The sequence below is a fragment of the Natrix helvetica genome (assembly GCF_964273705.1).
Source record: "Natrix helvetica genome assembly, chromosome: 4".
NCBI classification, from domain to species: Eukaryota; Metazoa; Chordata; class Lepidosauria; order Squamata; family Natricidae; genus Natrix; species Natrix helvetica.
Window position 1 is genome coordinate 73431040 of NC_138550.1, and position 27932 is coordinate 73458971.

A 27932-nucleotide genomic window follows, 5' to 3' on the forward strand; every position below is an offset into this window, starting at 1 on the left:
GAGCTATGAAGGATATTTGTGCATGAAGTAGATATATGCAACACAGATATAGCATTTTATATTATAAAGTAATTGTCTATTAAAAGTGAACAATATGATCTTAATCAAAATGTGATACGGCTTTTGGAAGTAAAACTATTTTTGGTGGGTTATAATTAACCTACTAGCTTTACATAAAATCATACTGCTATATAAGCTGCTGTTTAAGAATAGCTGTTCTTAAACCAGAGCAATGAAATAGCGTTATATAGAGTTATTGTTTCCTTTTTGAATGTCTGCTTATTTTTTTTACTGTATTTCCTTGGCAAAAATGTGATGGCCAAGTTTAGTTAAAGATCATTTATAATTCAGATAAAATAGACATCAGTAGTATTTATTCTATTAAGCTAACCTTTTCAATATTTCAAAACATCAAAGATGTTCCAGAAGAATTTCCCCTTTTACTAAGAAAAAAATGCAGCACAGAAGCAAAAAACACATTGTTCAATAAATAAAAAAGGTGTAGAGAAACAAAAGGCAAAACAGTATTTATAATTGTAAACTCTTTGAAATACCATCTGGGGAATGGCAAAAGAAAGGCATGAAAAAAGGATTTATTTCATTTTTATTTTACCCTTCTTTGCAAAGGAACACAATTGCTTCTCTAAAAGAACGAATGAGTTACAAATGATAGTAACTGTTTTCAAACGTAGCATTACAAATAATTATGTTCATAATATGTGAATTGACCCTTTGTGCTTATAAATCCATGGTTCTAGTTTAGTGTGAATCAGCCATTGTAGCGTATTATCAAATTAGAACAACCCCCTCCCCTCCTTAATATTACCGGGCCCATGTCACTGGTTGAGTAATTTTATAGTGAAGCCTCTGAGTACCTGAATAATGTGCTATATACTGTGCATAGTTTTCAGTTCATTGGTTGGAAAGAAACTACTATTCTATTCAAGGCTCTAAAATTCTATTTCAAACTTGTGTTCTGGTTCTGCAGAAATACAATTCTATGGCGACGTACCTAGAATTTATCCAGCAAAATGAAGAGCGTGATGGAGTTCGCTTCAGTTGGAATGTTTGGCCTTCCAGCAGATTGGAGGCCACCAGAATGGTTGTTCCATTGGCTTGTCTTCTAACACCTTTGAAAGAACGGTTAGATTTACCACCTGTTCAATATGAGCCTGTTCTATGCAGTAGACCAACCTGCAAAACTGTTCTCAATCCACTCTGGTATGTATTTGTTTAGTACATTTAGTTTTGTCTGTGGTTATTTTGATTGCTGTGGAGTGGTAAAATTATTTACATCACAGTTCCCCAACCTTTCTGGCTTTGCAGACTGGAGACTGTGGTGGAGAAAGGATAGTTCTGTGCAAATAGTGGATAGATGTGCGTGAGTGCGCAGCTCCATTTGCTTGAGTGGTGGGCACATGGACCTGCTCACGCATAAACGGAGTGCGCACACATGTGCTGGCCCCCTTTTCTTAAATAAATGAACTAGTATAATGTTTTGACTTGTTCATATAATTGGATTCTCTTCATCTAGTTTTAAGATGTGTAGAAAACAGATCACATTTTAGGCAGTGTTTATACAGAAACATTGAAAATATTTTAAGCACAATTGTAGATTCAGTCCTGAATTTTGCAAAACGGTTCTTCAAGTTTTAATTTGAAGATTATCCAAGTACTCCAAATAATTGAGGAGATAATATCGAGTATTTTAAAAGAAAAAAGGTACATGGTAAGGATTTCTTTTCAAGTATGACCAGGAACTTGTTGAAATTCAAATGTTGCTGAACTTAGAGTTCACAGCAATTTTAATCAGCATTACTGATGGTGAAGGCAATTAGTAGAGGCAATGTAGCAACATTTGAAGGCCCATATGTTTCCATCCCTGCCTTAATGATTTATCAGAATTTAAGTTTACAGTTAAATGAATCATAGCTTTGTCCTAGATACCACTTCTGGTGCCATTCTAAACTAGTTTGCTATGATGGGAATGAATCTAGTCTCTTTTAGCTTATGCATTTAATAATGCTTATTATTAGGCTTCAAATACCAAGTGAGAAAATGGTTCCTTATTTCCCGAATTATGGCTCCATGATTCAACTGCAGACAAAAAAAGAAAAACAGCAATAAATGCAAATGCAAAGCAGAAATGTTCTATCTCACCTGAGACTTCCAGATTCTTTATATTCCATTGAAGATGCTTAGAATTATTTTTAAAAATACAGTGCCACCATGGAACAGAATTAAACCTTATCTAGTAATCAATGTTCCAACTCTAATTGGCCAGTCTAGTTTACCTAATCTAGTGTATCTGTTTAGTTAAAAAAATAACAAAGAAGGATTAGCTAGCAAAAGGAAAAATGAATAGGACAACCCACAGACAAACTGCTGTGAAATGTTGTTTGCATGATCATTTTCAATGCACAATGGATATGTTAATGTTAAGCATTGCTTAGCCATTGGGAAGTCTCATTCTCTCATAAGTTTATACATTGTACTGGTTTTACACTTTCTTTAAACATCATTTATTAAATAAATCACATTTGCTGCACTCAGATATTTAAGCCAAAGGCCTAAACATATGAAACATATTAAAACAGATTCATGTTGCGTGTTAAGCGAAACAAACAATTACAGCTAAACATAAAGGGTCAGTTAAACAGAGCAAAACTAAGCAAATATAAATATGTTCTTTTGTATCAACTTGATGATTTTTGATTCTTAGTTGAATGGATTGATATTGTGTGTGTGCGCGCGCGCGTGCGCATGCGCGTGCATGCATGTAATTGTTTTATTGCTATACCTATCATGGTCATTAACATTATCAATGTTACAAGAGACTTATTCCATTTTTCTAAATTATTAAATATATAATAATAATAATATATTAATACATCTATTTTTTTATAAAACAGATGCAATTAGTGATTTGTTTTCTTATAAATATCCTTCAGATGTATTTGTTGTGTGAGACACCTTGAAAGCTTTTATATATGGTCATATTTTTGCTTATACTTCATGGAGAAAGAAAAAGGTAAATAAGAAAATGTAGGGGAGAAAAGCTAAGGAACATTGGAGTACATATGAGTAAAATAAACTAAACTTGAATTATATAAAACATGTATAAATGCTTTACCATAGCTTCATTTCCTTTATGTAAGCAGAATATTTACTGAATTGTATATAGAAAATATATTTATTTATTAATCTATTTATTGTATTAATACTATTAATATATCTAATCAATTATTAGTTTTTGACTGAAACAGTTACAGCAGTATAATATTTTTTTATTAGTAAGGATTCTCCAAGCAAAATATACTATGTTTTCCCCAAAATAAGACCCAGTGATATATTTTGGGGGCCCCCAGCAGCTCTCTATAAACCTCCATAAGGCTATGCGTGGAATTTTTTTTGGACTAAAAACGAGCCTGTTTTTGTGAAAAACGGGCCATTTGTTTGCTCATTTTTGCCCCCCCATCAAAGCACTCTGCAAGCCCCCGCCCCAAAGCTATTCATGAAAAACGGGCCATTTTTGGGAGGTTTGCAGAGTGCAAAAACTTTTTTTTTTCCCTTTCGGAAAGCTCTTTAGAGTGATTGATGAGAATTAGATTGATCAAGTGCTATGCCAGCAGAAAGAAAGTTTTCTATTTTTCTCTCTCTCTCCCTCTCTCCCTTTATCTACCTACCTAACTACTCTCTCTCCCTATTTACCTACTGTATTTCTCTTTCTTTCTCTCCCTCTCTCCCTCTATCTACCTACCTACTTTTTTAAAAAATTGCCTCTTCAAAACCTTGGTGCGTCTTATACTCTAGTACGTCTTATACTCTAGTGCGTCTTATACTCTGAAAAATACGGTAATCAACTCACCTGTTCTGCACTGGACACCATTGTGGTGTCGGCTGCCATCTTGGATCACCCGTGTCTCTCTCTCGGCTCGCGGTGACCATTAGAAGCCTCCGCTTCGTGCACCTTTGTGGCGCCGCCAGTTTGAGCAGCTCGGCTCCAGGAGGATTGCCGCCGGGATGGTGTGTAGGTGTATGGGTCGCTGGCAACTCCGCTACCACCCAAAGCCCTTAAGGTTTTGTTGGGCGGCTGCATTGTTTGGCCACCATGTGGTCATTCTCCGGATCCTCCACCCCTTCACTGAATGCTACTGCGCAGCCTCTGTCTCCCATAGTGGTGAAAGCTAAACCAGAAGGCTTGGAGATCACGTGTGCTTGGGCGCTGTTTCTCAGCGAGAACATTTTCCTCTCTTTTGGCTGCTGTGAAAGGGCTCCAACCGGCTAATCAATCCGAGCCTGCAGGAATGCCTACCACCGCATTGGAGTAGCCTGGGCCTTCAGGACACGATAGTTCTGGCGCACTGGTGCCAACACCAGGGGCAAGGCCAAGTGGAGGAGCAGGATGGCAGGCAAGGGCAACGCCTCAGGGGAAGCAGCCCCAAAGGCCCAGCGCCAGGGCAGATCTGCTGGGCTTCAGGAGAAGGGGGATCCCTCCCCCAATTAATCGCCCAGACCCCTGCAGTTGTTGGAGGAGAAGGGCGAGGACCTAGATTTGTTCCCTGACAACTCAGTGGTGGACCCCAGCTCTCAAGGCCATTCTTTTCGGTCTGAGCCAGGCTCTCCTCCCGAGTCTCCTCCTAGTCTTTCAGGCCCAGAGCCTTCTCCCCCCACTCTCCTCGGATTAGACATCGCTCCAGGGAAGATAGGGGCATAGTGCTTTCTTCTGAAGTGCAGGAGGTGATTGCATGTGCCATTTCACAGGGTATAGCTGAAGGCCTTCAGCGCAAGGATAGCCAATCAGAAGGCGGGCACAGGAAGGACCCTGGAGCCTCCGCGTGCAGAGTGAGGCACCCATCCCTGGAATCTTCTGCCATCAGCGAGGTTTCTCTAGGGGATGAGCAGGATCAGGATGACCAGGAACTGTCCGAGGATGAAGATCTTCCCCCAGACACCCCCGTATTCTCAAGGTTATTCAAGCCCACTACCTTCAAGTCCATTTTGCACAAGACATCACGCAACTTGGCGCATCCCCTCAGGACAGGGAACCCCCAGAGCGGCTGCTCCTAATCCCAGGGACAGCATGTTCAAAAAGCAGGCTCCGGCCCAGGATCGTGTCCCTGTGCATGAACTGTTTATGGATGTGCAATGCCAATGGTCCCAGCCAGGCTCCCTGGCCTCTCCTAGCAGAGGGGATAAGAGACTATTCAGTGGAGGCGAATTTGGAAAATGTCCTCAAATTACTCCGTGTAGATTCTCCAGTGGCCTCCTTGACATCTAATTTGGTTCTTCCAGCTGACCTTATGGAGGGTCTGAAGGCGGAGGATAGGAAGCCAGAGAAGGCTTGCCACAAAACACTCCAAGCCGCAGCCTGGGCTATTAAGTCCTCTACTTCTGCCTCCTCCTTTAATAGGGCTTCCATCCTTTGGTTGAAGGACTTGCAGTCTAAATTGCCTGCAGTGGACACACTTCTCCGTCAGGATGTAAATAAGATTATTGCAGCATCTCAGTATTCGGCTGACGCCTTGTTAAATGCGGCAAAATTTGCTTCCAGGGCGCTGGCATCTAACGTAACATTTAGACGCCTCCTTTAGCTTCGCCATTGGCAAGTAGACATGAAATCAAAGTGGAAATTGGCCGCTGCCCCTTTAAGGGTGACAAACTATTTAGGGAAACCTTGGATTCAGTGCTGGTTGAATCCAAGGACAAGAGGAAGGTTCTCCCCACCAGTTCTAAGAAACAGGAGAGGAAGAACCAACCTTATTTTAGGAGGCAGTCCTTTCGGGCATCTCATTCCTCCTTCAATACCCCAACTTTCCACAGGCCATATTCCCAATCTTCTGACAGGTCTCAGGACAGGCAATCCTTTCGAGATAGGGGAAGACAACATTATCCCTACTGCAGGCCTAACCTAGGAGGAGCCTCCCAGACGCCTTTCTGTAAGACCAAGTGACCAGCGCGGTCTGTCTCCCATCGGGGGGGTGGCGACTTCAGCAGTTCGCCGACCAATGGGAAGTCACCACGTCGGACTCTTGGGTCCTGCAGACGGTGAGGCAGGGCCTTGCCCTCAAGTTCATTTCCCTCCCCCCGAGGAACTTCATTCACTGCCCCACTCCCTTCTGCCCAACCAAGAGGGAACTGATGCACAAGGAGATTCAGCATCTCTTTGTGCATGATTCAGGCTTCATTTGGCAGACTGGTGCTGCAGCAAGTTTATTCTGCGGCCAAACCCTTGGCCTCATCTACCTACACTGGGGACAGTTAACTTGGGTATGTCCCATGCTTGGACTCTCCAAGCAGTGCACAGGAGAATGACCTTTGGCTTACCTGAAGGGTCTTTCTCCGTGTGCTGCGGGAGAGTTCAACCCCGCCCAAATCTCGTGTGGGCCCAGAGTTCGGGAACACCAGACAATCTCCACGCCATCTCATCGCATCTTCCAGTTCCAAGAATCGTTAAAAAACTGGCCTTAAAGAGGAACAGGCCAAAGAATTTGAACTCAGTCCTTGGGCAACCAAACTAATTTAACCCATGCTTGGACTCTCCCGCAGCGCATAAAGACCCTTCCAGTAATCCAATGGTCAATTTGATTGTTTTGATGCAACATTTGTAATAATAATTTGCTGTTAATTTGTAAGGGTCCTATTTGTGTTATACATTTACCTTAATCCTTACCTCAGTGTCAAGGGCTTGAGAATGAAACAGAATGCAGTAATTTTTATTAAATGTTTAAAAATTAATACCTCAAAATTTGATTTCAGCTTTTTTTATATATTCCTTTTTTATAGTCAAGTTGATTACAGAGCCAAGCTTTGGGCTTGTAACTTCTGCTTTCAGAGGAACCAGGTAAGTATAAAACTGTTATGTTCCAACATTACTGTAACACATTTAAAAAAAAACTTATTAGTACTAAAGTGATGCCACTGGCTTTCTACTGTACCTCCATGGTACCTCAACTGTATCCATGATTGTTTGTCATATCACTCTTATTTTTTATTTGTTCCATTTAATTAATATTATTGCCAAAGCCTTCTAAGCAAAAAGTTCACTTGGATTTTGGGCTACTTTATGGCACAGATTAATTGCAATTAGTTCATGTTAAAATATGGCTCGTGCTAATCATAATTTAGAAATAATGCTAGAGTTTGTGTAGAATAGGCAACCTGAAATCCGGTTTTATTAATCTCTAGATGAAACACTATAGCTGTAATTATGGTTCCTCAGTTACCACATCATACCAAGCCAGAGATAGCACGTGCTTGGGTTCATGCTTATTTTTTTATTTTCACATTGCATTTATTATAAACAAAGCCATTATAGTTTGTAAAAGACAGCTTGATGTGATGTATGACTCTAATAAGCTGTACTTGTTAAATAAATAATAACTTGAGATATGAAAATAGATGATTTCTGATTTTGATTGCCATTGATTTGCACACCATTCTTATCCAAACATCACAACAAATCTTAAATGATTTTTCCTTACCCATGGCTTTGTATTGAATGAAAAAGTAATACCACTGGTCTACAAAGAGAAACCCTCAGAAAGTAAAGTAGCTGAATTTTACCAGAATTGGGTCACTAATAAAGAAAAATTAAGTCCTGAGTATTAATTGGCTCCAGTTTCCAAGAAACTTACGTCAAACGTGCATCAAAATAATTCAAAATTACAAGGGGGATATGTGGTTATGCTCCATAACTTTTCTGCAAAGTGTGATATAGCAATGAAAATGGTGCCACACCAATAAATATAAATATATCTTTTTACTGATACCAATAACATAAATTTCCATTCATTTATTAGTTTTTCATGTAACATTTTCATGCCTTTTGCATGAAAAACTGGCAAGCTCTAACATCAGATTAAATGATAAGGTTCCATCTTTATTTGGTGTCTAAACTGCGCTTTTTGGCTTTCCTTTTGTGAACTACAGTAGGATCATTACTGGGAAGATTCCAGCAGTAATTGGCAAGCATGGGCCTATGCCATTTCCCTTGGTATCATTTCTCCATGCCTGCGATAACCTGGTGGAATCTCTCCCCGTGTTCATCACTCATTTCCCCACAGTTCAAAGGGAAATAGTCTAAATGCGAATATAAGTAGTGAATTTTCAGTGACATGTTTGAACCAAGTGCTTTATAGGACCTAAGCAAATTTTCCACATGTTTTTTATACTCATCTGTCTTGCTGTTCACAAAGTGAAGATAAATTTCTACACTTCCATGTGCTACCATTTTCATTTTTCTACCATACGTTGTCAAGAGGTTATGAGGCATCATGATCATTAGATGCCTCCCTCCTTTGTAGGCAAATATACCCACCTGTGTATAAATCTTTATTGAGAAATATCTTGAAAACTTTAACCAACCAGCACTTTTATCACCTGTTTTCTAATTCACCTAATCAAAATATGTAAAATTAACACATTTCACTTTGGGGGTCGATAATTTCCCCAAATTTGTAGACCAGTGTTCTCAGATAATAGTTAAGTTGGTGAGCAGGCCTGGGATATGATTTTGGAAAAAAATCATAAATCATGCCTACATTTGATTACAACCAAAAGGTGAAGAAGCCAGAAACCATTATAAAATGGAATTAAGATTCATATGTTTAATTGAAAGAAAAAAATGCTGACATTGCATTTTATTAAGAATTGGTATTTTTTCAGCACATGCTCTAATTCTTGGTGTATTTTTTTCAGTTTCCTCCAGCATATGCAGGCATATCTGAAGTAAATCAGCCAGCAGAACTTATGCCCCAGTTTTCTACAATAGAATATATAGTCCAGGTAGTCCTTTTTGTTATCTCTCAAATTCCATAGCTACATTCAACATTTCTGCAACAGGTTATAAGAATAAAGTGTTTTTACCATGTTTACAATAAGAGAAATTAGAGTCTTTTACTGTATGTACAGTTTTGTGATATGTATTCCTTTTTTTCCCAATCAAGCGTGGCCCTCAGACACCCCTGGTCTTTCTTTATGTGGTAGACACATGTTTGGAAGAGGAGGACTTACAAGCTTTGAAAGAATCTTTGCAAATGTCTTTAAGTCTGCTCCCCCCTGATGCTCTTGTGGGATTGATTACCTTTGGTCGAATGGTTCAAGTTCATGAATTGAGCTGTGAAGGGATCTCCAAAAGTTACGTTTTTAGAGGAACTAAAGATCTGTCAGCGAAACAAATACAGGTATATTTTGTCTTCTGTGAAAAGTTGAAAGGATTTCCTAGTTCTTATTTCATGTTTTTTTAAAGTTTTTCTGATTTTATAATGGATGGTTTCCATTGTCAGGATATGTTGGGTCTTTCAAGGCCTGCCGTCCCTACTCAGCAAGGGAGACCACCTCAATCCCAAGAATCACCTCACCTTTCTAGCAGGTATGTAGCTTTGCAGAACAAAGAATATTTCAAATGATGCAAATGCATTACTTTTTTCTTAAATCCCAAAAGGAACATCTTTTAAAAAGCAGGCCTATTTTTGCTATTTGAAATAGCTGCCTTCTTTTTAGATTTAAGATCAAAGGCCATGCCATATATGTAAGAGAAAATATAAAGCTGATAATAGGTGAACCGGAGGTTTGAGAGATACATTTTGAATCTATGATTAAAATATTACACATTTCCAAATAAATGTACCCAGTGCATAATTCACAATATTATGTCTTTCTGTCTCTCCTTTCTTCTCTCTTGATTAAAAAAAACCTAGATTTTTACAGCCTGTTCACAAAATTGATATGAACATGACAGATCTTCTAGGAGAACTACAAAGAGATCCTTGGCCAGTTTCTCAAGGAAAGAGACCCTTGCGATCCACTGGAGTAGCTTTGTCAGTTGCTGTTGGACTACTTGAGGTATATTTATTTATTTATTATTTTTATTTTTTACAATCTTAAATACCTTTAGAAGTAATTTAAACTCTACTGGTATTGTCTGGTACTTGGAAGCCATGTATTTTCCAATATACATGTTTTTGGATGTGGCACAACTGAGTTTGAAGATTCCCCTTTTCCCTGGAAATTCCAACCAGCTAATTCTGAGGCTGTGAGGAGTATTTAATTCCACTTATTCCCACCTCAGCCCAGCAATTTGTTTATTTCCTTCAAGAGTTTTGCTCTAGTTTTAACAGAACAGTGCCTTTTCCCAGCTATGAAAAGGAAGGGTTGAGATCCTTCTGTACTTTTTGGAGTCTTACCTCTGTGTGAATGGATATTCAGAATCGGACACTGACTGGCAATGTAAGTTATCTTGGGTAGTTACCACATAACAGATACAAATTTATATTAAATATCATCCAATATCTTGTAACCTTTGTTAAAAAATGCAACTCTGCTAAATGTTGAAAAGTGTTGATTGAACATAAGCAGTTTTTTTCTTCTTAAAGTCATGCTTATATATAGACGTAGGTCATAGGATTTACATGTTTATGCCATCAACACATTTCAAGAAAACTGATAAAACTATTTTATGAGAAAGACAAATCCTTAGAGTTTTTTTAAATCTTTTCATATATGCTGACTAGGGAGACTAGGCATAAAGTTTGATTTTGTTTCTCTATGGAATCCAAGCAATCAAAAATATTATGGGCACAATTAGAAAGTTCAGTATCACGATAATGGGCTTTTTCCTTTACTAATCATAGTTCTATAGTATTTACAATTTTTTGATGCCTAGAAGGCAGAATTGGATGGAAATATGATTCTGATGAATTCACATATATTCAAATGAAAAAATGCACTTTGGGATAAAACCAGTTTGAAAATAACAGATATATTTTATACAGGGAATTTATGGGCTAATAGGGGTATTAATACTTTAGATCAGCTTGTTACAAATCAAATTTTTAAACCATTTGAAATACTGAAAAAAGATGGCTCGAATTTACTAATCTTTTTTAAAAGTATATTTTCCCTTTGGGTTACATATTTTTTTTCTTTTTTGCATCATTTCTGTCTATCTTTCTCTACAGTATAATAATTATGATACTAAATATATGTGCCACCTGACTGAAGCAACTCTCAAAAGTTTACAAATTGTTTAAAACATTTAAAAAATGTCACTTTACAATCCTGTAATCCCTTAACTCAGAGTAGAGTCAGGGTGACTGCACAATATTTAGTGGCCGGATGCCCTTCCTGACACCATGCAAAATTTGCTGCAGATATTTTTTATTTGTGCCCTGGGAGAGAAACATCCGCCGCTACCTAGAATTGAACTCTTAAATTTCTGAGTGGGAAGCAAGCATCTTCATCGCTAGGCCACCACACTGCTCTCAATTGCTTAAAACATTAAAGACAAGAAAAACAACAAAAATGAAGAATAAAGATGGCAAGAATGACAAAATGAGATGGGAACAAAAGAAAACAACCCACACAATCTAATGGGGACTACTGTCACCCTTGTCCAAAAGCCTGGATGAAGAGCAATGTCTTCAGAGTCCTTTAAAACACTAGTAGGGTTAGAGCTGTTCGAATCTTGGGGGAACATTCCAGCCAATGCAAAGGACGAGTGTGCACTTCTGGGGTCCTGATAGATGATTGGCAGGCAGATACTGTAGGAAATCACTCTTTAAATGAATGCAACTTACGATTGATCTAATTTGCAAATGAGACAGATGTAGTCAACTATATTCTTAACAACTAATTTAGTAATTTATGTAATTTGTTGTTTTTTATTTTGTCCCCCCCCTCCCCTCCAAGGGATCATTTCCAAATACTGGGGCTAGAATAATGTTGTTTACTGGAGGGCCATCAACTCAAGGACCAGGCATGGTGGTAGGAGATGAGCTGAAAACTCCGATTCGTTCGTGGCATGATATAGATAAAGACAATGCACGATTCATGAAGAAAGCTATGAAAGTAAGAATTAGTGTCTAATTTGAATTCTATCAGATAAACATTATCTTTCATATTTTCTGCTGGATGTACCTTTCATTGCCAAATAATTTCAGAAACTTTACATTCTTGATTGCTTTTTCACTTTGTCTTTAGCTGCCTTGTTTGTTCGATATTTCTACAATTACAAATCTTTATATTCTGTGTGCCATTATTTAATCCAATTTTCTTTCTTTCTTTTGGATCTTTGCCTACATTTGTCCAACATTGTTTATTAAGAACCCATTCCTTTATTTACTTGATCTCTTGAACCCCTTTCATGCTATTATTTCCTGATTTAAGTTTTTGGGACATACACTGTTCTCACTCTGAATTTTAACATAAAACCTCTGTTCAGACACTCTAAGTAACACTGCATTTCTTGCATTTAAATTAGCATTTGTGGTTTCTCAGTTGTATCAGCTCTCTTCTTCAAGACATTTTTTGTTATAGGAAAAATGGTTTGGAAAGTTCTCAGTAGCCAATTATTGTTAATGTTTATTGAATAATTGTACCTCCCTTCCACAGAGTGCATAACTTTGTATATAGAACATGCTGACCCTTACCAGTTTAGATCTAAAGTCAGCAACACTAACAATTATGAATAATCTTTTCTCATAACTATTTAAAATAACTTAAAACTGTTATATTTCCACAGCATTATGAGGCATTGTCTAATCGTGCTGCTGCTAATGGACACTGCATTGATATTTATGCATGTGCTCTTGATCAGACTGGTCTTCTGGAGATAAAGTGTTGTACAAATATAACTGGGTATGTTCTTAATCCTGAGTAAAAATGTTTTTTTAATTAAAAGATTTAATAAATTTTACAAATGTTTCCCCTTCCCTTCCTCCACCCCCAACCAATTAATCCAATCACTAATTGTTGATAAAACTACTGCTTCATAGTATAATTTTAAATTGGGCATTTTCAAACCTCCTCTTTCCCGTATGTCTTGCATTATTTTAAGTTTTATTCTTGGTTTCTTCCCCTCCTAGACAAAATTATTAATACCTTTCTGCCATTCTTCCAAATTTGCATCTTTTTAAAGTATTGGTATCATTTGAAAGAGAAATAGAAACTTAGGCAAAACATTCATTTTTACTGCTGCTATCCTTCCCAACAAGGACAATTGTAGTTTTTTCCATTTATTCATCTCTAACTGTATTTTATGCCATAATGGTTCATAATTATACTTATAATTTCCCGTTTGAGGTTGTAATGTAAACTCCTAAATATTTAACCTTTTCTACTATCTCACATCCTGTTACTCTTTCTACTTCTTCTTTTTGATTTGTGGTCATATTTTTAACTATCATCTTTGTTTTCCCTAGATTTATTTTGAACCCAGATACTTGACCATATTGATTAATTATGTTCATTCAACCTATAACTGATTTCCCCAGTTGGGTTAAAGTTACAACCAAGTCATCCGCAAATGCTCGTACTCTATATTCATAATGCCTAATCTTAATTCCCTGTAGGTCATCTGACCCACGTATTCTATTCAACAACAACTCCAAAGTTAAGATAAACAATAATGGAGACAGGGGACACCCATGTCTTGTTCCTTTTTCAATTTTAAAGGATTCTGTTAAACTACCATTAACTATAATTTGTGCTGTCTGTTTCTGGTATATTGCCTTGATAGATTGTGTGAAATACTCTCCAAACTGCATCTTTTGTATTATTTTTATTAGAAATTGCCAATTCACTCGATCAAATGCTTTCTCCACGTCTAAGAATAAAAGCGCTGCGGGGACTTGGTTGTTCTTCCCCAAGTATTCCAATATATTAACAATTTGTCTTACATTACTTTTCATTTGTCTCCCCTGTATAAAACCAGATTGATCATTATGAATCGTTTGTTGTATAATTGACATCAACCTATTTGCTAATATTTTAGCAAAAATTTTATAATCTGTATTAAGTAATGAAATAGGCCTATAGTTTTTTGGCTGAATGTGATCCTGGTCTTCTTTTGGAATCAGGGAAATAAAGGCTGTTCTCCAAGATGACGGTACCCTTCCTTCCATTTGAATTTTATTAAATACTTCCTTAAGAGGTTCTACCATTTCTAATTGTAACTTTTTATAATAAACCGCTGTCAATCCATCTGTACCTGGGGCCTTCCCAATTTTTAACTACTTAATTACCAGGAGAATTTCCTCCATGATTACAGGTTGATTCAGTCTTTCCTTTTGTTCATCTGTAACTATAGGGGTTTTCTCTTTCTCCAAATATCTATCTATATCTAAATCTTGTATTTTATCACCGTACAGCCTAGTATAAAACTCTGAGAAAGCCTTTTTAATCATGTCCTGTTGATAGACTTCTTTACCTTTGTATTCTATTTTCTCTATAGTACGAGATTTTTGTTTTTTCCTTAACATGTATGCTAACCATTTACCTGGTTTATTTGCATTACAAAAAGTATTATGTTTAGCATATAACAGATTAGTAGCTACTTGATCTGACATCAACATATTAAACTGCCCTCGCAGTAAAGTAATTACTTCTTTTGTCTTCTTATCATCTGAGTTAGATATTGCCTGCACTTTCTTTTTTATCTCTTCTTCTAATTCCCTTCGTTTTCCCCCCTGTCTACGACTATATAGATTGTTCAAATTTATTAAGACACCTGTCATGTATGCTTTGCTTGCATCACAAACCATTTCCATCGATGTCCCCTTATGCATGTTAAAAGCAAAATATTCTTTCAATAGTTTTTTACATTCTATAACATTTCTCTCATATCTAAATAGATTTTCATTTAACCTCCAAGACCTCCTAGATACCTCTCTATATTCCAATTCTATCCAAATCGGATTATGATCTGTTAGAGTTCTCAGGCATATCTTCATCTTCTTTACCCTAGAAAGGAAATCATTTGTAATTAGTATGAAGTCAGTTCTGGAAAAGGATTGATGCCTATCGGAAAAAAATGTAAAGTCTTCTTTAACATTCCGTTCTCTCCAGATATCTCTCAGTTCCATATCATCCATCAGATCAAAAAAGGATTTAGGCAATCTTGTTCGTGTTTGAGTATTTTGCAGAAGTCTCTTCTTGTCTTTGATGGTGTCCAGTACTCCGTTCCAGTCACCCAATAGCATACACGATCTCAATGACGTGCGGTGAGGTTTATGGCTGGTGAGGCACTGACACAGTGGTGGGTTTCAAAATTTTTTAGACTTTTGGACTTCAACTCCCAGAATTCCACAGCCAGGCATGCTCAGTTCCGATTTAAAGTGACAGCATTTGTTTTTCTCCTTTGTGAAAGAAGTTTCCTTCTTTCTTTTTCTTCTCCCTTCCCCTCCTTCCTCCCTCTCTTTCTCCCTCCCTCCCTCCCCCCTCTCTCAAACACACACACACACACACACACACACACACAAGTTGGATTGGACTATCTCTCCTACCCCCTTCCCTCTCTCTCCCTCTCCCTCTCTCTCTCTCTCTCAAACACACACACACACACACATACAAAGTTGGATTGGAGGGAAGAGCACTAGTGAGGAGACCACAGGAGGAGGCAGAAAGCCAGTCAAAGAGCCATACTGGAGCACACACACTTTCCCCCAGCCCTGGAAGGATCCAGCCCAGCTTCACTGATTACAGGTTTGAAAAGGCAACATGGCTCTGCCTGAAATCCAACTACACCCCAGGGAGACCACAAGCTACCCAGAGTCCTTCCCTCCAGCCTTTGCCCAAAGCCCCGCACCAGGAGGATGAAGTTTGAATTCCCCCTCTCTCTGACCCACACGAACCTTTTCCAGCTGTTTCAGAGAGGATTTCAACTCTGCTCTTGCCTGGGATCCTCTGAAGAAGCCCCACCCAAACGAGCACCCTCTACTATGTGCCTCACCTATGTCAGGAATTTTTAGGCTTTTAACCCTTGCTTAACTCTGCTTGAGTGATCATAAAACGCCTAAAGTCAGACTAGATGAGGCATGCAGTTCTCCTGCCTCATAGTAGAGGGCACTTAAGCAGTTAAGCAGAGTCATCCACGGTGAGGCAGCAACTATCTCAGCCTGACCTCAGCTCTCGCCTTTTTCCTTTTACAATTTTTTTCTTTTCATGATGACAGTGGTGAGGCTGTGCCTCCCCTGCCTCTCCTGACTGCACGTCACTGCACGATCTATAATCCCATTGTGTTAATTTAGTATGAAGCAACTTGTAAAAAAATTTCTTGTTGTTGATTGGGAGCATATACTCCTGTTAAAAGTGTTTTCTTTCCTTCTATTAGTAGTTCAATTGCAATATATCTTCCTTGAGGATCTGCTTCAATTAATTCAGCCTTTAAGTCTTTTCTTAAGTATATAACTATACCATTTTTCTTCTCTGGAGCAGATGCCACAAAATGTGATCCCAATCTTGCGTTCATCAAATATCTCTGATCCTGTGTTCTAATATGTGTTTCTTGCAGACAAATTACATCATTTTTAAATTGTTTCAGATAGTGAAATATTTTTTTCCTTTTTTGTGGTGAATTTAAACCATTAACGTTCCAGGTTAGGAATTTAATTGTCATCTTCAGCTCCCTGAAGCTTTCTAAGAGCTACCTGGAAATCTTCCTGGGATTTCACCTTCGGTCTTGCTCGCCCCACACCTCTGTGTTCGTATTTGTAATTTCTTGGATTATTGTCTGGGCTTGCTGCATTTTTAATTCTTGCTCTTTGCGTTTAGTGGCCACTCGAGATTGTTCCATAATTTCTTCTGTCTCCTCAGGTAAGTCCAGAGCTTGAGCAGCTCCCGCTTGTGCCTGAATATCTTGCTGTTTGTTCTCCCCTGCTTCTTTTCTTCCTCTAGATCCTGGAGATGGAGGATATCCAGCCTTCAATACATTGCTATAAAAATCTCTTGCCTTCCAAACTGAATTAAGACGATATCTTTCTCCTAGATAGTTCACCACCAATCTGGCTGGGGCCTCCCATCTATACTGTATCTGGCGATTTCTAAGTTCGTCCACTAGAAATGCGTAATCCTTTCTGGATCTCAACATTTTTGGGGGAATTTCCTTCAATACTACCAAGTCTTGACCTACCACTTGTAACTTATTTTTGTAAGTTGCTTGCAATATTCCATTCCTAGTTTTCCTGGTGACAAAATAAATTACAATATCTCTTGGTAGTTGCCTCTGTCTAGCAATCCATGAATTGACATGGTAAATTTTGTCAATCTGCCAGGCACATTCCACCTTTGGTTCACTAGTTAATTGAGCGAAATCTTCTGCAAAAATATCTCTCAGATCTTCTTGGTTATGTTCTTTCAGACCTCTTATTCTTAGAGCAAATTCCATCGTTCTATATTGTATCATTATAACCTCTGCCTCTGACTTGTCGATTTTATTTTGTGCCTCAACTTTATTCTCCAACTTGATATTAGATTGATTGATTTCTTCCACCTTCTCATCCAGAGATATTACATAACCAAGTAAGCCCTTAAATGCATCTACTATGTCCTCTCTTATCTGTTGATTAGGGGTTTGGATTAAATTTTTAATTCCAGACATTTCATCAGACACGTCTTTAAAAGCATTTGAAATTTTTCCTTCCAAAACAACGGCTTGGTCCTTTAATGCATTTTGAAGAGCCTCAAGTGTCAGAGTTTGTGTTTCTACCGGGGGTAATAAAGATTGTAATTTCTGTGTCTGCGCTGGGGAGCTTCCAGCGCTCTTGGAAACGCTTAGTTTTGTTTGTTTTGAAGCCATTTCCAAATATTCAATCAAACTTTTCAACAGCCAGTTTATTAAGTCCAAAAAATCCACCTATTCCCCCATATTTGTTAACTAATACTATTTTCTTTGATCTTAAGCTCTTGAGTCTTTTAACAACGTTAGCAGGCACTTAACAAGTGCTGTCCTTTTTAAGTTTCACTTTCATCACACCCTTTGTTATTCAGGCCCAATCTTCCTTTTAGGTCCCTTTATCTTCACAGAAGGAAGTATATTACATCGGAATTAAGATTTGTACCGTATTTATTCGAGTATAACGCGCAAAATTTTCTACCAAAAAAAGAAATCAAAGTTTAGGTGCGCGTTATAAACGAGGGCTGGGGTGGGGTGGCAGTGGCGGCCGGTCCATTGAGGGCGCAGGCACTGCGCCTTTTCCGGGCTGCAGTCGCTCACTGTACGTGAGGGCGAAGGAAAAAAAAAGTCCCCTCGTCGCGTACAGTGGGCGGCCCGAACTGGGGGTGAGAATTCTTATTATCCGCTGTATGGTTGCCGCTTCATTTCCTCGCCTCGCTCACATGTTACGGCATCAGCAATAAAATGGACGGCATTATTTATTTCGGTATTGTGTTTATACCAGTTTACGTTGTCAATAAATGATTTTTATCATGGCCGCACGTGTTCAACAACGTTTTTTTGTCAATTACAATGCTTGATGTGAAACAAAATTTTATACCGATTTTTAATCGAAAATTAGGGGTGCGCATTATACACATGTGCGCGTTATACTCGAATAAATACGGTACTTGCGGTTATATTCACTCCTATTTTGCTCTGCTTGCATATCATTCAAATGTAGATTGAAACATTGATGGCAGGGGTAGTCGTGACGTTTCGTTTCTGGGAAAGCAGAAGTGTCCCGGGCAAGGAGCTCTGTCGGGCTTCTGGGGAGCTCTCACCCTTCGCGCCCCAGAATTGCTCCTGGGGATCCCGGGGAGCTCTACCCAAATTGCCTGGCTGCTCACCTCCCCTTCTTTTCCCGAGGGGGGAGTTTTCAAGCCGCTAGACAACTGATTTACGCTGTTCTAGCAGCTTATACTCAGTCACGGGGCTGGCGTTCCCTATGGAGCGTCCTCCAACGCCACCGGAAGCTCAATCCTGAGTAAAAATATTAGTTGTTACAAAGAAGAGATACATTTCTTGGTGAGCACAGATATTCTACTTTTTCTATCACCCTGAGGAGAAAGTGTTTAGTAAAAGTCATGTGAAGAAGTGGTGATTTGAAATCACTGCATTTATTTTTTAGATAATTTAGAAGCCATATGCATATATGGATAGTCATAATAGTAATTGGGCCTCGAATTGTTGTCACTATGTGATGTCTCATGACTACATTGCTTAGCAACAGTAATCCTGGCAGGTATTCCTCATTACCATTGTTAAGGAGTAAATTCCACTGGTTGTTAATGACCCATCCCAATCCCTCCTGGTCCCAATCCTCAGTTGTTCTACAGTAAGGGATACCTCCCCTTCAACTTCTTCATTTACCTATTCCCCTTCCACATCTGGCCTTTGGCCATCCTGCACCCTGCCTTGCTCCTGCTGCTGACAAGGCATGTCTGCAAGGCAGCTGCTGATCATGTAAGGCATCTTTTCCAAACCTTGCAAGGAAATTGCTATGTGTGACCTTAGGAAGTGTTATGCAGTCAACAGCTGCGTTTATTTATTTATTTAGATGATTTATATGACCACCCACTCTCTCTCAGTGACTCTGCTAAGAACCAGGCCGGGCATGCATGGTCAGCAGAGGGAGGAAGATGGCTTAAGGCAGCAGGGGCCACAGAGTGCAGGGGGCCAAAGGGCATAGATATGGAGGGAGATAGGCAGGTGGAGGGAGTTGAAGTGCAAGTGGCTGTCAAGTGACCAAATTTTGATTATGTGACTGTGGGGGCACTGCAACAGCCATAAATTCAGGGACCATTCACAAGTCATTTTGTTCAGTGTCACTGTAACTTCCAGTTGTTGCTGAACAAATATGTCAAGTACCTGCAATGTCAGTTTCAGTTTATCATGCAAGAGCATCATATTATAAGATAACTGATGCAATCTATTCATGCTTACTTGTGAATAAATCCTATTCAATTCAATATGATTTGCTCCAAACATGCCTCTTGGAAATTGAATTTGTGAAAAAGCCTATGTGGACAGACTTGAGTTTCACTGGAAACAAAAAAAGAATTAAAAACTTACTTTCCTAAGAAACTTTTATATTAGATTTGAACTCCCATTACAAGGCATTATTAATGGTTTTCTTTTCTTTTCTTTAATATTTCTAGGAAAATGAAAGGGATGGGACGAAATAGTTATAAAAAAGTAAAAGTGCTCCTCATTTTTGACATTGGTTTGTCTTTTCTTAATTAGTAGGAGTGAAGATGAAACTATTCTAGAATCATTGCAACACATGGTGTTTCTTTCCTGCTCTAATTCAGTGATCAAGACAGACATTTCAGTTAATAGTGCTGCATTGCAGATCATCTAATGACAACTCAGCAACTGTTGAAACTTGTGATGGCACTAAATGACAATCTACCCACAAAGTTATGGTTGCTGCAATGTACCTGCAGGCACACAATTATAATCCGAGTCCTCAACAATCTTCTTGAGTTTACCATGATTGCAATTTGCGACCTTCCTATCAGTGTTATCAAATAGATCAGACAGGAATCAATGCCAGATAAGCTAATGCTAGTTTATTGTAAAGCTACATTAACAGAATCTTGCAAAAGGGAAAGAATTATCCTGCCTTTACAGCCTTAGGGATGGTCCCTCCTCAGTCTTTTCCTCCACTCACTATGGAGCTGTGGGCTGTGCTTCCTAGGCAGCATTTCTTTACCTGGTCTCCCAAAGTCATGTTCATATACTGTTACATTTCCCTGCTGAGCTATTGTTTGTTGAACAAGCTATAATTGGTTTGGTTCCCACAAAATTCTAGACATAAACCGTGCTTTACAGACTGATGGCTAGATTCGCCTAATGCAATAAGAAAAACCATGGAAACAATGTTATGATCTTATGTCACTTCATGAACCCAATTATTCTCAATATTTCACTGACTTTTTTTCCTCAGGGGTTATATGGTGATGGGAGATTCTTTTAATACTTCTCTCTTCAAGCAAACTTTCCAGAGATTGTTTAGCAAAAATCTCAGTGGAGAATTCCGAATGGCTTTTGGAGCAACTCTAGAAGTGAAAGTAAGTATCACAGGTACTGCCTATAATTGAATATTTTCCTAGCCAAAAGAATTGGTAATTTACATTGCTTATTGTAGTTTTTTATTTCAGAAAGATTTTCCATTCTTTACTTATTCTCTCATGATGGAAAAGGATAGTTTCTGTGCAGCAATAGGAAGCTAACAACATTGTTGAATTATCTCAATATTTTATAATATCTACATTATTTAAAACTCGCAGTTCTAAATGAAGAGTCTTGGAAGGAAAGGTTTGTCATGCTGAGATATCATCCACGAGATCAGTTAAGCAGTTATTATTGCTTGGAGTTTAATTGGAACTTTTTTATTATAGACTTGTAGAGAACTGAAGATATCTGGAGCTATTGGACCATGTGTATCCTTAAATGCCAAAGGGCCAAGTGTTTCTGAAAATGTAAGTGTTCTTTGGTGATAGGTAAGAAGCACAGGTAGTTCTCGACTTATAATGGGGTGTCAAACTCAATTTCATTGAGGACCGCATCGGGGTTGTGTTTGACCTTGGGGGCGCAGGGAGCGTTGCCAGGGTGGGCATGGTCAGCTCGATGTCACTTGTGTTGGGGGCGCCTATGGTGGTCCCAGTGCTCTGCCAGTGAAAATGGGCTCTTGAGCTCCATTTCCAGTTGCAATGGCTTCCTGCAACCCTCTGCCAGCGAAAACGGAGCTTGTTTTCACTGGCAGAGGCACTGCAGGCCAGTCCTTCACTGTTTCCAGGGCAACCCTCCAGGCGTGGTCTGGATCTGGACTGCAGGCCTTGAGTTTGACACCCCTGTAATAGGTGATTAATGGTCATTTGAAGTTATGGTGGCCATCCCCAGAAGATGCTTATAACCTGGTTGTGAAGTTATGGCCATTGCAGTGCCCTCACATTCATTTACCTTTATGACCATTTACAGGGATGTTGCAGCTTCTCCCCTCCCCCCCTTCTGCCTACAAGCATTTCCCTCCACCAGTGGCTCCCTGTTGGCCTTAAGACTGATTCTCACCCCACCAAATCCCACACACTCCTCCTCACTCAGATGTGAGCTCCAAAGCTTTCCATAGTGCTGGAATGGATTGCTCAGCCACATAGTGCAATTCTGCAATCACCCAGCATGGGCAAGGGACAAACCACTCCATTTTTCTGCCTTCATGTGGTTTGTGCAGTGCTGCAGAAGTGGCTGCCATTTTGCATTCACCTGCTTATGGGTGGGATAAAATAGTGGCCACAAGCCAAACCAGTTCATTTTGCTGTCTTAATGAAGTTGCACAGCACTGCAGAAAACCTCTGAAAGCTTCTTTGCAAACTGCTTTAACATAGTAAATCAGAGTGGTTTGTCCCATGATCCTGGAAACAGTGGTGATACCAGAATGCAGTCCAATAGCTGGAAACATGGTGTATAATAGGTCATTTAGTGCTGCTTCACTAACATGGTCAGCACATTCTTTCAGAAATCTCCGGGGCCTGAAAGGCTGTTCAGGTTTCGGAAAGGCTATGTAGACCCTGTTAATAAAGCAGAACAGGTCGCTTTGTCCCTTGGCCCCATAGTACAATTCCAAAAACTGTCTGCCATATTTCTAGCTGCCAAATTGCATTCTGATGATTGTAAATATCACCCCCACTCTTCAAAAGGTAAGTGAGAAGGAGAATAGTTTGCTTGTTGGGGTGGGAATGAGGCTTAAAGGCATGGTGGAGTGATGGAAGTGGGAAAAGGCCTATGGGGCTGCAAGGGGCAGAAACGGAGTGAGGGCGAAAACGGAGGGCGAAAAGAGCCTTCCCCCCCCCCCCGGAGGTCCTCCGGAGGCTTCAGGGACCGTCGGGGGGGGGGGCTCTTTTCGCCCTTCCCAGGCTCCTATAAAGCCTCTGGAGCCTGGGGAAGGCAAAAATGGCTTTTAAAAAGGTGAATTCAGATGGCCAGCGCGCGCATGCGCGCTGGCCAGCTGACAGGGCAGCGCCTCGCGTGCCCTGACAAATGGCTCCGCGTGCCACTTGTGGCACGTGTGCCATCGGTTCGCCATCACTGATCTAAGGCTTATATCTAATTGCTTTTACCAATGCCAAGACATGGAGCCTGGGGAGGGTGAAAAAAGCATGTAAAATGGGGGGGGGCACGCGTTGTGCGCTCAAGCGCACTGGGGGGTCACGCATTGCATTATGGGTGCGGCATGCCCACACACGACCCCCCTGTGCTCCCCCCACTTGTGGCACGCGAGCCAAAAAAGGTTCGCCATCGCTGCTTTAGATAGTGAGTTGAAAAAAAAAAAGGGAATATGCTACAAAAGGGTAATTATTGGAGGTTTATAGGAATAGCTAATGAATGCCAGTAGATGGTTGTGTCTTCAAGTGCAAATGATTCTAGATAAAAGTATATTTAAATAATTACAGCTAAATGAAAATGATGGTATATTGATGGTAAAATACATAAAGATCTTTGATTTTAAAATGTAAATTAAAAATATGAAGGATGTATAGTAACACACGAAATTAATTTGTAACCAATCGACATGCTTTCTACAAGTAATGAAGAATGGGTTTTTTTTGTATTTTTGTTTAATTAAAACAATAAAAAAAATTCAAAAAAAAAAGATTGTCATGAATGAAAGGTGGGTTGTAACTTATGACCACCCTACTCGCTCACTCGGTTTGAACCTGCAGCTTAGTGGGGAAATGCTTTCGTAGTTCAGTAGGTGGTGGTGAATCACACAGGCCTGGCAAGGCCTATACATGTGTGGCCCAGCCCCAGATTGCTCTGAGATGAAAAGTCTTGTAAAACATAGCCTGGGAAAATACAGACTAAAAATAACTGTAAATCTAACAATTCTTACTATTGATTTAGGATACATGACAATTTGTTATGCTGCTGACAAATGACTGATTTTTAGAAAAAGATTAAGAGTAGGCAAAGAACAAAATAAATCATGGTTAGAAGGAACACCGTATTTTTCACACTATAAAACCATAAGATGCACATTAGCTTTAGAGAGGAAAACAAGAAAAAAATCTATCTCTGCCTCCCAGCATCCATCCAGTATTCATCTGGCTAGCATCCTTGTAGCAAACAGCCTGGTCAGCTTCAGCACGTTATCATAGCCCCAGTAGGTGGCTCATCAGGGCTCTGCTCCATTGCGACCACCAACAGTCAACTGAGCTGAGCTGCTGCCACCAGGGAACCCTGGAACTTTCACTGCCGAGCAGGTGATGAGTGGTTGGATCGGCACCCCCTCTCCCCCCCACCCCGCTATCATATTCACTCTATAAGAGGCGTGTGTCTCATACTGCGAAAAGTGTGTCTCATACTGCGAAAAATACGGTAATTTTTGGTTCTTGTGATGTACTTATGGGGCTTTCAGAAATAAGTTTTTGTGTGGATAGTGCAGAAAAAAAGTAGTGGAAAAATATTTTCTGGAAAATAGATTGATTTGGGTTACAGTGAGAGAATATGGTAGAATTGTTATTTTTTGTGACAAAGAATAATACTTAATTGTAGCAAATTCTTTGCCTTTGGCAGAAATCTTGTTTAGGAATAAGCTCTCTTAAGAATAAACATACACATACAAAAGAGGCCATTATTTTAGGTTTTTCACATTTACTTATTAGCATAAACAGATCTTTCTTATTTGTAGTTTAATGTATAGGTAGTCCTCGACTTCTGACCACAATTGAGCCCAAAATTTGTATTGGTAAGGAAGACAGTTATTAAGTGAGTTTTATCTCATTTTACAATCTTTCTTTCCACAGTTAAATGAATCATTGCAGTTGTTAAGTTAGTAACATAGTTGTTAAGTGAATCTGGTTTCCCCATTGACTTTGCTGGTCAGAAAATCACAAAATGTGATCACATGACCCTGGGACACTGTAACCGTCATATATATGAGTCAGTTGCCAAGCATCTGAATTTTCAGCATGTGACCATGGAGATGCTGCAATAGTCATATGTGTGAAAAATGGTCATTTTAGGCTTGATGCCTAAACGAACTGCTGTAAGTTGAGGACTACATGTACATAGTTTTCTTTTTACAGGTTTACATTTATTAAACACTTATATCTTGTGCTTTTTTTTGTTTTTTTGTTTTTATTTCCACTGCCCTTGTCCATTTTAAATGTGAATTTTAATATATTACAAAATAAAGAATACAGTTTTGGGGATTGGTGATTGACTCACATTACATATTTCTAATTAACTTTAAGATGTTTAGAGAATTGTACCTCTGAATATGCAGTTTATACTGTATATGGGAATTATGGAGGTTTTTTTGTTGGAACACAAATATATATTAGCATCAATGAACTGGAAGAGAAGAGACTGATTACTATTCCCCCAGACCCTACAGGCATCCCGGAAGTCAGTTCTCGAACTTCTGGGTTGCCCAAAGGGTCATTTTTCTTCCTCTGGAGGGCGAAAAACTGCCCAACGTGCAAACTGGAAGTCCGTTCTTTAGGGAAGCCTCCAGAGGATGAAAAATGGCCGAAAATGAAGGCCGAAGTCAGCTGGCCAGCGTGCGCATGCGCGCTGGAGCTGACAGGACAACGCCTCGCGTGGCCTAACAAATGGTTCCGCGTGCCATCTGTGGCACACGTTCCATACGTTCGCCATCACGGAGCTATAGTGTGTGTGTGTGTGGTATCTATGTCTGTCTGTCTATATCTACCTACCTACCTACCTACCTATAACATGAAATGACAAATGACTTAAGATTTTAGAATAAAACCTGAATTTTGAAATGTCTCACAGGAGCTTGGAATAGGTGGCACATATCAGTGGAAAATTTGTGGACTTGACCCCACCATGACTCTTGCCATTTATTTTGAAGTAGTAAATCAGGTGAGCCTAGATTTTTTTAAAATCTTTGTAATGTTGTATATAGTGCAGAATCCATTGATGAGACTGAGTAGACAGCATGTTCAGAAAAATCCTGTTATGCCCTCAGATTTATAGTTGAAATTTTGATGCCATTAAGGATCAGTAGATGTTTAATTTTCAATTTTTTCAATTTTATTTGATTTCTAGACCGCCCCCTCTCCCCGAAGGGACTCGGGGCGGTGTACATAGGTTTAGATAAGTCAGAGAAGTCTTTTGTGTGAAATATGTAAAATATTTTTAAAAGAATCTGGGTATGGACCAAGAGGTATTACTGAGCTATAATGCAAGTAGGAAACACTAGCATTATATGTTTGAAGATCTAGGTTCCAAGCCCTGTACTTGAGATTAATGAAGATTTTATTAGAATTAAGAGCAGCTAATGCTAGGAAGGAAAAGCTGCAGTAAGATCAATTTATCATCTTAAAGAAGACTCAAACCTATCTAAAAGGTTTGCTCACATTCTTGTTCTCCCCCCCTCACCCCTCAACTCTAAGACAGAATCATTTAAAATTCTGGGTGGTCTTTTCAGGAACTCAGACCTTATTCAATGACAGCTCTAGGCCCATTTACTAAGAGTAAAAAGAAAGCTGCTTTCTGTTATTTGAACCTTATTTGAAGGCAGAAATTGTTTATTGCACTTCCAGTCTAATTACGTTTGGAACTATATCTTAGTAATCATATTCTCTGTGCCTCAAAGAAGCCAGTGTGTTAGTTGTAAATGGATATAGTATACTGCTAGTATTTCATTTCTTTCCTATATGATGATTCAACCTGTCTTTAAAATCTAACGTGTATCTTAGACAACTTTTATCTCATTAACTTTCAGCACAGCACTCCGATACCTCAGGGTGGAAGAGGAGCTATCCAGTTTGTTACACATTATCAGCATTCCAGTACCCAGAGGCGCATTCGTGTGACTACTGTTGCTAGAAAGTGAGAATAATTTGTGATAATTAGGTTTGGTTCTGTTGGCTGCATTTCTTTGTTGCATAAATTGTATTACTTGAGCCACATTAATAGCATAGTCAGTATTATGACTGGGGGGGGGGGGTGTGAGCTCCTGATTGTCCCACAGATGAATAGATGTCATCTGGTTTCTCTGTTGTCAAGCTGGCCTTTCCAGCCACTTTTGTGGTAGCCTCCTATAGCCTTGTAAATATTTGAAAAATGAAGGAAGAAAAATACAGCAATCCTATGGGGAATCAGAACCCTTACATTTGAAGTGAAGGTCAGCTGTGTTTCCCCCACCCCCTTCATGATCTTGATTAATCTGCCCTTCATGGGAGATGAAAGAAATAGGCCTATCAAGTGATGGTTGCTGATAGTCAGCTAACCAGAGATTTCGATGTGGGTGATATGCTCAGGCATGGTTTAAGATAAACTAATCAAAACCAATCTGTGATTGGAACTTGTAATTAAGGGACACTGCCATGGTGTATTATATAACCCCAAAATAAAATAGCTTATGAAACTGAGATGGACCATCAGTTCATTTTTGTGGCCGATATAAAAATGATTTAAAACAAACATAAGCTGCTGCAAATTATTGGTAGAACATTCTTTACAGCTTTTAATAATCTAAATTTTACTAATTCTTGCCATAAATTAGTTGGGCAGATGCACAGAGTCAGTTGCAGCACATTGAAGCTGCATTTGACCAAGAAGCAGCTGCTGTCCTGATGGCTCGATTGGGTGTCTACAGAGCTGAATCAGAGGAAGGGCCTGATGTCTTGCGATGGCTGGATAGGCAACTAATTAGACTTGTGAGTATGATCAATTGTAAGCTTATGAATTTTAGAATCAAAAAGATGATTACTTGATCAGACATACTCCCCTCACCACCCTGCATTCCAAAAGTGTTGGTACTTATCTTGAAAATTCCAAGGGTAAATTCTGATTAGTATTTTTTAATTTGCTTCTCAGAAATTAATTGGTTCAATACATATAGATTTGTTTTGTGACATTTAGCTAGTTCAGAAAGGAATAAGCTTGGACACTTTTCATTTTATGTGGCCACATTGTACTACTGAGATGGCCTAGAAAATCCATGCCATGTTAGGTCATTGTTTCAGATATATTTTCTTATCTAAACAGGGAAACAGAATGACCAAAGGCAGGAGAGGGGAGCATTAGGAGCAGGAGCAACTTCCTACTTCCTGCTGATTTCCCCTTTGAGTATTCTTGTGTGAATTTGGAAGGGAGCCTTCAGAATCTTTCCTTCTTAGCAGGCAAGCAAATGGCTGCTGCTGGATGAGGGAGGGGGCAAGGGATGCAAGACGGGCTGGGAAAC

General features: G+C 39.2%; 1 protein-coding gene across 2 annotated transcripts in view; it reads left to right on the top strand.

Annotated features, from left to right (window-relative positions):
• SEC23B (SEC23 homolog B, COPII coat complex component) overlaps positions 1-27932 on the top strand; it is a 41061-nt gene that overhangs the window by 6711 nt on the left and 6418 nt on the right. For both annotated transcript variants that reach the window (XM_081950251.1, XM_081950250.1), the window contains exons 2-14: positions 989-1221; positions 6787-6844; positions 8701-8787; positions 8949-9185; positions 9288-9373; positions 9702-9846; positions 11692-11850; positions 12524-12639; positions 20664-20787; positions 21118-21198; positions 25514-25603; positions 26469-26575; positions 27252-27405. In XM_081950251.1, the coding sequence (XP_081806377.1) occupies positions 1001-1221; positions 6787-6844; positions 8701-8787; positions 8949-9185; positions 9288-9373; positions 9702-9846; positions 11692-11850; positions 12524-12639; positions 20664-20787; positions 21118-21198; positions 25514-25603; positions 26469-26575; positions 27252-27405 (1665 nt within the window). In that variant the 5' untranslated portion in view covers positions 989-1000. The remainder of the gene's footprint in view (positions 1-988; positions 1222-6786; positions 6845-8700; positions 8788-8948; positions 9186-9287; positions 9374-9701; positions 9847-11691; positions 11851-12523; positions 12640-20663; positions 20788-21117; positions 21199-25513; positions 25604-26468; positions 26576-27251; positions 27406-27932) is intronic.